The following is a 13,917-nucleotide window of genomic DNA, read 5'->3' as shown; positions in this document are numbered from 1 at the left end:
GAAAAATTCTGTATGCATATTCCCATATTTTGATAACTCTGTTCTACCATGAGGTTTTTAGAAGCAGATTTGTACATCTTCATATCTATACAAAGATATCACCTAAAAAAACTCACACCCAACACAAGTCCTTTGGTTAACTACCAACTGTTGTAGACTGTTTCCAAAGTTATTTTTTCTTTATTTTCCTTCTATAAAGTTATGATTGGTCAGTCTTTAGTTTCAGTAAAAAACTTAATTGAAAGAAGAGCACAATTGATAAGGGAAATACCAGAAATACTGCTCATTGTTCAAGAAGAAAAGAATGCTCCCTAATAAGTTCTATGAAAAATTAAGGTCTTTCTTGTAATTTATTCCTCAGTGTTTCTTGCATACACTTGACAAATTTTTGTGTATTTTGTTTCAATATCAGCTGTTCCATTCTATTCAGAGAACGTGTATGGAGTTGCTGAAAGCAATTGAACTGTATCAAAAAAGGATTTGTTGTAAGTATGATCAAACACAGTAGTTAAAATGATAAGAAGGTCTTCATTATGGAATCATTGAACAAGTGAAAAGGTAAAAATGAAAGCGGGGAACTACTAGTTTCATCCTATTCAAAAGTAAAGATAATGTTCCTTGCAGTCACCTAAAAGCAGATATGGTTATTTGTTTAAAGACTTCCCAGTTCTGATGTTTTATATATTGATATAATGCAGTGATAGCAATAATGACTGGAGAAAGCTTTCTTTAATTTTTTTCCCCCATCACTTAGTTGACAAATTCAGAAGAGTCATGTCTAGAAATCATAACCCCTTTCTAAACAGTTTTAGTGTTGCGTTTTGTTTTGCTTTTTTTTTTAAATCAGGATTGCTGATGAAGAGTTTTGGTCTTACTACTAGTTTTATAATCAAGTAATCTGTGCTATTATGATGAATTTGATAATGCTGACTTGATTGTAAAAACCGTACAGTAATTAGTGACAGTCATTAGTGAGAGATGGGGGACCTGATTTGGGAAGTTTCTAACAGCAAGTTGTATTAAATGTCCTCTAAAGGTTCTCTACAGTCCATATTATTTGATTTCTGGCCTGAAGGAGAGAGTCCAGCTATGAAATCAGTAAATCTTCAATTGCATTTTCTCAAGGCTTTCATTTTTCTTTATCCAAAGAAAGTCAGAGAGAATGTTTCAGAATCAGGAGGTGAAATTGAAATACAGAATAGTAGTGTATCAAGTTAAAGAATTGGCAGGTGAAATCTGATGGCAAGATTTGCATCAGATGCAGATGTTCATCTTCTACCAAAGAGTGCTGAGTCTGCACTGGAGTTGGCTGTTGCCATTTTGGAAAATGGCAAGAGGACTTCAGGAGATCATCTTCGTTGTTTTAGGCCATTCTCCCTCTTGATAGTGATTGACATTGATAGTATAGGAGATAGCCACTTTAAAAGACAAAGAGATGAGAGCATCATTAAATGTTTTTGTAAGGTTCTTTGTGGTCCATGGTCTCAGTTTAGAAGCAGTCAACAATTCAGTGTAAAACCACTTCATCTTCCTGTTTAAAAAATTAAAAAATTTCCTTGAGGTAGATGTGTTTCAGGTAGTTGAAATACAGTGTTTGAATTACAGAATGTTCAGGTTGTCAAGTAATCTTGCCGGGTAATTTGAAAGTAAATGTTCTTTAAAATAAAGTACTAGACTTGTCATGTGAAATTTTATGTAGTCAAGCATGAAGAATGGTGAGTAAGAGAAAAGCAAGTAAATGAGTTTTGGTTAGTACAACTTGGAACAAGCTTCAATAAAAGTATGCTATCAGCTGAGGCAATCCAAGTGGTAAAAAAGAACTAAAAAACAACCTACCAAACCAGACAGAACCCAAAAAACACAACACTGAAAGTTAACTGCAATCAAGATGTAATAAGACCCTTTTTGTAATATAACCAACCCAGCTTTTCCTTTATAAGAAAGAAATAGCGCATTTTTCCTGTTGTCTTTTGGCACTGATGGAATTTTGTGATTCTTGTTAAGTGTATCAGCAAATGTCTCAAATGAATCAGGTCTCCTGTTTACTAAATGCAGGAATTCTGTGAAATTACTTAGTTTTGCTTTGCTGCTTGGACCTAAAGTAACTTAAACTGCTTGATGTTAGGCCAGTTTTTAAGCTGTTAGGAACAAATTAAATAACATATTTGACAACTCATTTATTTTTTGTTAGTTCTGTCTCAGGAAGAAAATGAATTGGGGAAATTTCTTCGATCACAGGGTTCTCAGGATAAAACAAGAGCTGGAAAAATGATGCAAGCTACAGGAAAGGCCCTCTGCTTTTCTTCTCAGCAAAGGTATATGGGTCAACATTTCTGTCTGATTTGCATAGTACTTGTGATAATGGTAGTTGATTCACCAATGTTATCATTCATTTGGCCGTTTAAAATGGTTGAGGAACGAATTGATAGGAAAATTATTGACAAAATCTGCTGTAACATTGGCAATATTAGTGACTTCTTGAATTTTGCCTGATGGTGCTTTTTGTCCATAGACTTACTATATCTATCTTCAGATCCCCTGCCTGTGCCTGTTCAGCTCAGTATCTCTAGGGCTGTACTGGAGCTTCTCCAGCAGTAGGGTTGTAAAGGAGATGATGTCAGATCCCTCTCCTGTTTGGTAGCAGTTCTCACTCTGCAGAGAAGTGCTGCAGCAAGCTCACTGTGGAGGTGTCTGGTTCCTGCAAGGGAGGGAATGAGTAAGGGAATACTTTTTTCTGGGCCATCGGGTCTCATACATCAACTAGATAGAGGAGAAAGGAGGAGTCTGAATGCCATCTTCTGCTTGAACTTTAGTGTAAAGTTCCCCTGAGAGAAGATCCCAGATCCCTACAGAGCTCAGGGGCAAGTAAAAGGCAAGGAATCCAGATGGACACACAGGCACACTAACACTTGCTGTTAACCAGAGTCCTTCATGTGTCACTGACCCAGTGTTTGTTCTAGGAGTTTAAAAGTAACATTACCAGATGTCATTGTAAGTATTGTGCTCTTTTTCACAGCATTAGGACTATGAAAGGATGAAAATTGCCATCACTCACAAAGGAAAATTCTATTCCATTATGTTTTACAGGATTTTGGAGGGCTTTTAACTACTATGATACTTTCTGGCTTTATCTTAACAGTGCAGTTGTTTGGCTCAAAATGAAGCATAGCATACAGAGCACTGAGAATTTCATATATTTATTATCTTGGGCTAGAGTTTGGTCATTAGCACCTCCAGTAGCAGTCATGATTGGGATCATTAAGGCACTTGTAAGGCACCTTTGAGCAAAAATACTGATGGCTTGCTCCTTTATGAAGCATAACTGTTAATAGAAATCTCAACGCATATCTACATAAACTAAACTTTCTTTTGGATATTTTGGTAAGAATTTATGGAATGAGAAAAAGCATCATGGGGAAAAAAAAACAACAAGTCACATTGAATTCACATATTATTATAGCTCTGGCCCAGTACTTTTTTAAGGCATCTTTTCAAATAAATTGACATTAAAAAAAAAAAAATTGTCTTTCTTCTTTTGAGCTATCCTCAAACTCTTGTTGAAGTTGGGACTACTTTTATTGATGTTTCATGCTTGTAGCTAGCTCATTAGCTGGAGATCGAGACAACATATCTTGGGTGCTGGAGCCAAAATTAGAAATTCTCTTATGCCAAGGGACTTCCTTGCACATTAAACTATCTCTCTGCTGGTGTGGGGCTGATTGAACCCATTCCAGTGAGGTGCTGCTGGAAAGCAAGAGGGAAGCAGAAGCAGCAGGAGGAAGCAAAGCAAAAAGAATAATCCTTTCTGGTGTTGAGATCCCATTAGGAGCTGAAGTAATGGCATAGGGAGGACAACAGTGTTCCCTACTGCCTTTCCAAAGTGTGGTTGTCAGAAGAAACATTTAGGTAAATGTCTAAATCTTCCAAAAGAAAAGGTAATGTCCTTCAAAGAAATTGTTCCAGTTACTAAAAAAAAAAACAAAAACAAAACCACAAAGAAAACCTCAGATAATTATCTACCTGACAGATGACTTATTTATTTACATTTACATTTGAAGACTTAAAAGGCTAATGGAAGTACTTTTTGTGATGTTTAGCATGACATTCCTGATACATCTGTAATACTTTTCCAGTATGGTAATAACATACAAGTGATCAAACTAAAATACATAGGCACAGTAGAAGAGGTTTCTTTTCCACTCACATGTGTAATTGAAAAGTTGCTATTTGAACAGAAGAGTTGCAAACAATATTCATTCAAAATTACTGTTTCATGTGCACCTCCAACCGTGTGGTAGAATCATCTGAATGTACACTGGCACTTAAGTGAACTGTGTTGGCTGTGTGTGGTTTTTTTTGAGTGCTAGTAAACTGTCTGGAGTTGTATTAATCCTTTGTGGAACAACATATTTAACATGTTCCTCTCCTTCCTGTCTTTGCTTGATGCCCTCCCCAGGTTAGCACTCCGTGCCCCCCTCAGTAGGTTGTATCAAGAAGTGGAGACTTTCAGATACAGGGCCATCTCAGACACGTGGCTGACAGTGAACAGGATGGAGCAGTATCGGACTGAATACAGAGGAGCTCTACTCTGGATGAAAGATGTGTCTCAGGAGCTGGATCCGGATCTTTATAAGCAGATGGAAAAGTTCAGGAAGGTATGAGGTTTCCCAGAAGTGATTGCCTAATGAATGACAATGAAGCATGGTTTTGATTCTTCCAAGGAGGGCATAATTAAGAAGCAATGAGGATGCCATTTATCCTAACCTCTTCTTTGTGAGCTGTAAGGAAAGGCATTTTTTAGTAGTATATTCAACTTCAGCATACATCTTTATAATTTAAATAATCTATCTTTTTGAAGAAGGTTATCTAATTTTGAATACTTAGTGGTGATGCCTGAATGACTAATAGAGGAAGACATGTCTGCTGTCAGAGGGGGAAGGGAATATTAATTTTTGCAGCTAAAAAACAATAATAGAAGTGCTCTACCTAATTTATCTGCTGCTAAATTTTGAGGGCAGTTAAAGACCAACATTTTCAAAATTCGCTATAGTTGGATTTTGGGGAGGAGTTGCAAATCTGGAATTTATTTTTAGGTTCCTGATGCAGTTCAGTGTGATTCTTTGGCAACTGCTAAACACTAAAACTGCTAAGGAGGCATTCTCCATAAATAGCCTTCATTCAGTGTCACTCAAGTTTGCTAAACTCCTCCCCTCCCAAAAGACTTGCAAAATCACAAGTCCTAGGTGGTAGGCTGCAATTTTGCTACCAGGTGAGAGTATAGAATTTATTTAGGCTGGTCCTGTCACAGTTCAGGAATGCACATGAGACTTCACATTTTCTAGTGAGGCCCTAGAGCCAAGTTTGTTAAAAGTCTATAATGTTCACAGTTGGCTGTTAATAGATGCTGCCTATCAGGAAGACTTAGGATCTTAGGTATAACCAAGTGGCTCATGCTTTGAATAAAGGCAGTAAAAAAATTTACAGAAATTGTGTGATAATTGAAAGCAGAGGTCTAATAACAGAAACTGTATTAAAATGTACATGTATATATGTATGTGGCTTAGAGATAGGTAATGTATAAAAGAGAAAATCCTGTTAATTGATGGCTTAAGCAGTCTGTAAGTGAAAGTGCTTGAAGATAAAAGATATATAATTGTGGATTTTAAAAGCTTGACTAGACCATCCTAACAGGAAAGGACTGGCATGCATCGAACTGCTATTTTTTATAAACCAAAGTGGTGACAATAGCAATTAAGAAAGGGATGGAACAAATAGTGCCCCAGTTAGTCATCTAATCTTTATTTAATGCTTCAGTACAGGGTATTCCTGTAAGTCTTGTGGCACCAGACATATATTTTATTATGCCCTATGGGGAATGTTTGTAATGGCAAGTTCTTGCAGGTAAAATAATTGCTATGGTCTTGGCCTCAGCTGATTGCTTATGTACATTGTTTGATTTATTAGGAAAACACTTAAAAATGGAATGTTAGAATGAATAAAGCAGTAATGGTAACAGAAAACTGATTTATAGCTTTCTTGCTAAACAAGTGCCGTGGAAAGCATAAATTATATAAATGGCAAAGTAATTAAAATAACATATGGTTTGTGCAGTGAGCTGCTGTAGATAAAAACCTAGATGTGAAATTTCGGACATCTTGAGTTGCTGTGCTTCAAGGTCAGCAAAAAAAAGGGTTTTTTTAAGTTCTTACAAAATTTAGTAGCAAAAATGTGGAAATACTAAGTATTTTTAAATATTTCTAGATCTGAAATAAATTACATTCTGAGATAAAAAAATAAAAGTAGATTCTAAAATTCTGTAGCATGACCTCAAATAGTTAAAAAACCAAACTTGAAAGTCTTCTGAACATTTCTCTTGTCCAACTGGCTGTCGACTGAAAACCTTTCAGTTCACATTGTAATGCAGAGAACAAAAAGCTCTACATTTTTTAGCCAACAAAGCAAAGAAATGCCCCTGGTATCCACTTTCCCACATTTCCCATCTGTGCAACAGGCATATCAAGCTAGTCTTTGAAGATTTAATACTTGCAGAAAGTAAACATTTTGGTTTTTAATCGGGGGAAAAATACTGAAATAAAATCCACAAGTATAATGTTCCTAGGTAGCTGTAGCTGAGCAAGATCTAAGTTTCTTTTTAGTGCTTAGTGCTTTACAAAAATTAGTGGTGGATTCTGTAGTTCTAAATAATTAGAGGAGTTTTTATTGTCTTTTTTTTCTATTTTTGCTTGCAGATCTTAATTGTGCCATAGTGTGGCAGTGTAATGCTGAGGTTTTAGTGCTTATTTTGGATGCTAGTTTTGTGTTGTCATGCTAGTTTTGTGTTGTCATGCTAGTTTTGTGTTGAGAAAGATGTTACAATAACTCATGTAAGGTTTTTGGTTCTTAAATATACCATTGCCAGAGAGAAGCATTTTGAGCTGGAGCTGCATATTGAATGATACACCACCAAGTAGTTAGTGAAGCTAATCCTGTCAGAGCACTTGAAAGAAAGTTTTTTTCAGACTTCTGATTGTAAAAATCCAAAGTATTGCTTAAGTAAACGTTTTTTGGTTTTTTTTTTATTTCTAGTAAACAGTGCTGGTTTAATGATCTTTAATGCACCTAGTACATCAGCAGTATTTATATCATTTAGTTAAAGGAATGTTTTTCAAGTATGTAGCCTTTTATAATGTAATCCTTAATGTATCATTATGTATACAGATATGGTACTTGTTTTTGGAGACCAAAGCTAAATCAATCCAGATGGGGTTTTCATACCTTCCCTCAGAATAGCTTGGGCTAAAAGATCAATAGTTGAGTCAGTATTTTCAGAGCTGATAAAATCTGAGTTAAAACACTGACATTTTTGTAGCTCTCTTTTAAAACAATGAGGTACTTGAAAGAATTTTCTAATGCTGTTCTTAAGGCGTCAGTCTAAGTATGCAAGACCCAGCAACACTACCCCTTTCAGAGTGTCTCAGAGCACTGCAGAGCAGCCTTTTTACATTGTTGTTTGAAGATAGCTATGTAATTGTAGCTACTTGAGTCAAACTAAGGAAATAGGTATTTACTTTTCCCTGCAGAGTTCTATAAATGCTATGTAACTTCTTTTTTTTTCCTATTAGCAGTTTTTATGAACAGTCCAGTGCTGTTCTGGTTACAGAAGTCTTCCATCCCAACTTCAGAGTTTGAAGTGTTCCTTAAGAGCATCTAAACAGTGCTGTGATATATAGAAGAATGTTAATGAGCTAATATCCTTTTACCAAATTCTCCATACTGATCAGGTTTTTAAAGTTTTTAAATCTGGTCTCTTTTATCTGTCTGGAGAGACTGTGCATTATAACATGAACTGTGCTGTGACATTGTAAAAATATAGACCAAATGGCCCAAGTGCTGGTGTCCTTCTCCCAGCTCTGAAAAGGTTAAGCTTTTCCATGCATTTTCTGAGCAGGAATGCAGCAGTGTGTAGGATAAACTGAGACCAGGACACAGCCTTCCACATGCAGCCTTCAGGACACAGGATGATGTGCTGTTCAATTTTACTTGGCTGTGCTATCTCATGTACAGTTCAATACATGTAAAGTTCAAGACTTTCTCATCAAACCTGTACATTTCAGTGCTATCCCTAACAAATAAAAAGTGAGAGCTGAAAAGAATTGTCATGCTGACCTTCAAGCTAGCTATGAGAAAATTACATCTGTTGCATGATAGGTTGTTTATCATGCTACATTGATAAAGCAGATTAATCCTTTCTATATTTGTTTTTCGCTTCCTTTGTTCTTGTACTCCTCTGCTTCCCCTTCATTCTGAGGCTTGAACCAAAGCTGGAGTATCTTTGTAAGTACCCAGTGGCAATGCTGGGCTCCCTGAGACAGGCTGCCCTTACCACCCAGCTCTCGGTTTGGGTGCAGATGTTGAGAACTTGCAAGCTAGAAGCTGAATTGTTTGGATACATTTTATCTCCAGTTCTTTCTAGTTATAGTCTTTTATATACTTGAAACAAAATGAATGTCCTTAAATGTAATTTTAAATCTGTCAAGAGAAAAGTAAAGTGGGAAGAAGGAAGTTTCAACAAGAGCTCAAAATGTCATAACAGTAACTTGAACTGCTGTTGTTATAAATGTACCAATATAGGGAGTGGCTGACCTGTGCAAGCTTTCATTGAATATATTTTATTTCTTGAAAGTTAAAACTTCTGTGGATAAATGGAAAATAATGAAGATATAAATAAATTTATTGATTAAAAGGTCATAAGGGAATCACTGACTATATGTATTCATTGTAAAGGTCTCAGCAAGTATGGCTCAGATACATCTGCTGCAGCCTGTCAGGAAGGCTCAGGACCTACAACTCTCTTCCCCTGCTGTCCCCTTGCCTGTTATCACTGCTGGGCACAAGGACATTCTGGCTTGTGTGGTGATAAAGGTGCTGTACCAGGTTACAGCATCATCTGCTGCTCCCCTATCCATTAACATCAGCTGCTAACAGCCCAGCAAACCTAAAGGCACTTTGGAAATGTACTGGAGTATTGTTTTAATTTATTTTTTTTTTAATTCTCTGTTACTTTTGAAAACTCTTGGAGAGTTCAGAAAATGCAAAAAGCCTACTGAAGGAGAAAAACCAAATATGAAGCTGATCTTTGACGTAAGGACAGAGTTGGCAGTTGCCATCATTGGGAACTAAAGTTCAGTTTGTGGTAAAAATAAAGTGAAAAGGAAATCTGTAGGCATTTAGAAGCTAGCAAACTGAAGAGCAAGTAAAAACAGAGGTTTATAAATAACATTACATGATGGTTTTTTTTATATTTTTGCATTTTTAGTCAAATTATTCTTTTAATGAAAAACAAATTGCAAATCTGTATTGTTGCAGTTCCTTATGAGTGATTACTGGAAAAGTGAATTTAACTTTACTAGAAAAATAAGAGCTCTCAGGAGCTGAGAGTTGAGAATATTGACACTAAACAAAGTTTCTGAGGATCATAGAATTTAAAGATGGAAAACAACTTAAAGATCAACTAAACTCTCTTCCTGCCAGAACAAAATCTGTACATCTGTAATATATTTTCCAAGTATTTTTCTATATCTAATAAAACAATTGATTTGAGGGTGACCCTCTTAGAAGTTTTGTGGTGCTGTTTGCTGGTCATGTTCTACTTGAATTATTAAAAGCCAGCCAAGAGAAAATATGCTAATGCTGTTTGCATCTGCAGATGATATTAAGCTGGAAAATCTTTCGGTTTTCCAACAGCAAAGTACACCAGGATCTTAAAGAAAAATATCTTTGGCCATGGAAGTCACAATGGTGTAAATAAAAGACTCTAAGTTGTCATAGTTACAAGTAGCAGTATAATTGGTGGGTGTTTAGAGCCAGCTGGGGTAGTCACTGTTGACCAACCTTGGGTTTTAAAAATTAACAAAAACACCTCTTAAAAAAACGTTTTAGACAGTAGTCGTCTCTGTTTGATTTTAGGTGATACTTTCCAATTAAATTCCAACTCCATCTGAAAAACTTTAAGCACTTTTATCTTGAGGTGACATTAATATAGGCCCCTGCATGTGAGAGAGCACATTGTTGGTGTTTGTGCTCTGGAGGTGTCAGAAAGGTCTGAGTTGCTTCAGTAGACTGTATGCTGGATATGAGATGTGTGGCACTGCAGTGTGAAAAAAGAATGGTGGCTTTCTTCATACCTGCTAGGAATCTGGGATAGTAAAGCCTCTCACATTAATAAATATGATTTTTATCAGCCTTGGTTCAAAATCTTCCTTTAAAAAAATGAAAAAAAACCCCACCTATTCTCTTCAGTGATTTGGATTGCTGCTGCTTACTAGAAGAATAGGTGAACTTCCAGGAGATGCAATAATACTCTCTGCAAGGTAGAGAGTATGTGTCTCCTCTAAAATTAGTAAGATGATGTCAAACTGCACTCTGAGATCCACATCTTAGTGTAGCAATGTGATAGCAGAGATAAGGATAACAGCCCACTCTTACAATATGATGATAAGCAACACCCCCACACATCTCTTCTTGTGGCATGCCTGTGCCATCAGGAGTAGGTTTGGCTTCTTTCTGGTAGGGAATAGCAGTCAGAGTAGGGGTTTTGAAGTCAGGTTTTTAAATATGAAAGTGTACATGTGTTGGAAATGCTAAATTTTAGTGATTTACTGAGAAATTAGGGTAGGGAAAGACAAGGCATATACAAAGTGCTCTTCACTCAAAATTGTAGTTGTTGCTTTGTGATTATTGCATCTCCCTGTAAAAGTAGATGGAGTTCCAGTGCTGAGTATGTTATCTTTGAGGAGTTTCTGCTATAATGTTCTTTCCAGCTTCTCCAATATCATATTTAGTAACATTAAGCAGAGAGACCAAAACATTACGAGATATGTCACATACAAAATGCCCAGGCATTTTTAGGCAGTTAGGAAAGATATACCTCTTTTGAAAACATAAGCTTTAGGAGAAATGTTCTTCACAGTAAAAGCATTTTATAGTCTTACAACTTTAAATTACCATTTCAAGTACCATTTGTAAGGCTCAGAGTACATAATGATACAAAATCAATAATTTTCTGAAGCCATTTCATGTATATTAAATATCACTGATGATTGTTACCGAGTTAAAAGCAAAGTAACAATGTGTGATGGAGATGCCCTTTTAACAGCATAATAACAGTATGCCACTTAAAAATAGAAACAGACTTCTTGGAACAGATTACATCATCTTTGGAGGTATTGCTTGTAGAATATGGTTGCTTCCAGAGATTAATGCTTACCCTTGAGAAATGGTTCATCATCCGTTCAGTTATTTTTACAAAAGAAGAATTTGAGGTGAGACTCTGAAAAATGGCATTAAAGTAAAATAAAATTAGTCTGCTATTACTCCTCTAGACTACAGATACGATATAGTTTTTTAACCTTGTTTCATGTGACCTTGCTGAAATCAAACAAGGCAGATTTGGGTTATTTGTACATTTTCAGTACATTTGTACCTGTATTTATGTTGAGAAAAGGTAGGCAGGCACATCCTAAAAATTTCTGTTCACCTAAATAACAGAGTAAAAAATGTTTCAACAGAGTACAATAAATCTTCAAAAAAAAAATCAGTGATGTGAATCAATAGCCTTAACTTTTATGTAATAATTGGTTTTGGTCCCAGTATTAAAAAGACTCTCTCAAACATGGTGTGATAAAATTTAAACTCCAGGAATTTTCTCATGCCTAATAATTATAGGAATGTGTAAATATTGAATTTAATATTGGATTAAAAAAAAATACAGAAACGGAACAAAATTACCTGAAATATTATTCTGAAAATGGGAAAGCAAAGATGATTGCCTTGACAATTTCTATTGCTCACATGAAAACTCAAACCCTGCAAGCTGGTCTATGTGGGCAAAGCTTGTTACCCATGTGGATCATTTTGTGAATTCAGAACCTAAATGAAGTGTAAAAAATATGACCAGAGTAGGCTGTGAAAAGAGAAATGAGATTTGGAAAATTCCCTCAGCCTTAATAATATGAAAAGGCTAAGAGGATAGCTAAGGAAATATTTTTTAAAAATAAATGAAATACAGATGTGACTGAACTGAGAGAATTCTGCAGAAGTGAAGAATAAACAGGAAGGGGAATACAGCTGTTGGGGAAAACAGTGTTTACACAAGAGAACCAAGCTTTTCTATAGTCGCCACTGCCCAGGAATTCTTCTTATACTTTCCTAAAATGCTTGGGCACATGCATAATATAGTCCATCTGCTTTGACTTCATAAGGCCTTAGCTGTTCAGTTGTATGTTGCATAGGCTCTGAATGATTAAAAAGATGCTGTGTTTGATTTTTCTCCTTCACATAATGAAACCAAATTAGATAGGATTAAAAAAAAAAACCCAACAAACAGAAAAGTACTGTTCTAACTAAAAAAATGGCAAATAGACCACCATCTCTGATTCAGAGTTCTGCCTGAACCCTGCTTAGATTTCAAATGTTGTTTCATCTTTAATAGCACACTGTGAAGTCTGAAGAGCACCACAAAAAGATTTGTGTCTTTTTTATACATTTGTACTCTTTCAGAGTTTGTGTCTTGACAAAATTTAATTAAATTGTTTTGATGGAAACAAGCCATGCTTATTGATATATTAAATGCCAACCAGGAACAGCAATAACAATGCATGGGCTTATTTACAACAGACTTTGTGTTACAAATGAATTGTGATTATTTGTGGGTGCCATTTTATATTCTGTGCTGAAAGGTTAAATAGAAAATGAAACACAAAACCTTGACTTACAGGACTTCTGCATTAGCACTGTAAACAGGATGGCTTTGCACTCAGGACAGTGAGAGCATCTGGGGACTGAATATTAAAGGAACTGGGTAATCATGTTGATTTTGTTAAAGGTGTCTTTCTTAATGTTGGTGTCACATGTAGCTATGATTTGCAACATGTGTCAGTGCCATTCCCTGACAGTTTGTACATCTGTTCATCCCACTGCCCTTTGCAATGGCTAAGGAGATCATACAGGCCAGCTCACTGTTTTACAGTGAGCTTTCAGTGGGGATATTGTTACTGCACCTGAATTTGAGCTTTTCAAGTCCCTTTATTTAATTCCAGCGTATTCACTCCTCCCATCTGCCTCCTCAGAGGAGATGCAGATTCAAGTAACAATCTTGCTCAGGCCTTGAAGAATTTAATTTGGATGCAAAGAAATTAAAAATATGAATTATATTTTTCCCCATGAGGACACAGTACCTGAAGGAGTCAAGGAGACCTCCAAATTATCTGCATTATCTAAGATAAACTGAATTGTATAATTACTAGATTAATACAGTCATGAGTATAGTAGACATATTAGTTTTATGCTATATTACAGTATTCTTTACATCACCTCTGGTCTTCAGTGTTCCAAAGCAGTAATTACCTGTCTCAGTCTCCTGCAGGGGCTGACTGTCTAATTGCTCTCTACTTGCCAGCATTCCCCCCTGTACCATGTGTGGCAACCATCCTTTGCTCTCAGGTTGTCTAATATGATTAACACAAGTGAGTTATGATAAGATCAGCAATTCTCAGTACATTTAACACTTAGTCCAGGTTATGCCTGCTTTAGAACTGTATGTGATCTTTCAAACCTGAAAGACCATATTATTTCTTCATTTTTGCAATTTATCTTGGTTGGCCTGCTTCTTGCTACAAATCTTTGCAATAATTTTTAGCAACTCATAGACTTGGATCATACCAATAAAACATGACTCTTTATTGTCAGACCATACACCTGTTTGTAAACTGGGAGGGTGCATTCAAGTACGCTGTGGTGGTAATGACTCATGTCTGCAGAGTGACAGATGTATGTTCCCTACTGGAACTCCATTTGGGGCTCATAATGTAAAAGTCTATCCCCAAACTCTGAAATAATGCTGTTTAGATGAATGTCATT

General features: G+C 36.0%; 1 protein-coding gene across 7 annotated transcripts in view; it reads left to right on the top strand.

Moving 5' to 3' along the window:
• The window catches only part of ICA1 (islet cell autoantigen 1), a 66,900-nt gene that overhangs the window by 15,836 nt on the left and 37,147 nt on the right, over nucleotides 1-13,917 (top strand). For all 7 annotated transcript variants that reach the window (XM_077175306.1, XM_077175297.1, XM_077175291.1 and 4 more), the window contains 3 exons: nucleotides 413-485; nucleotides 2,192-2,315; nucleotides 4,457-4,655. In XM_077175306.1, the coding sequence (XP_077031421.1) occupies nucleotides 413-485; nucleotides 2,192-2,315; nucleotides 4,457-4,655 (396 nt within the window). The remainder of the gene's footprint in view (nucleotides 1-412; nucleotides 486-2,191; nucleotides 2,316-4,456; nucleotides 4,656-13,917) is intronic.

Source organism: Agelaius phoeniceus, chromosome 1 (assembly GCF_051311805.1).
Source record: "Agelaius phoeniceus isolate bAgePho1 chromosome 1, bAgePho1.hap1, whole genome shotgun sequence".
In the NCBI taxonomy this organism is placed as follows: domain Eukaryota; kingdom Metazoa; phylum Chordata; class Aves; order Passeriformes; family Icteridae; genus Agelaius; species Agelaius phoeniceus.
This window is presented reverse-complemented; position numbering and strand designations above follow the sequence as displayed.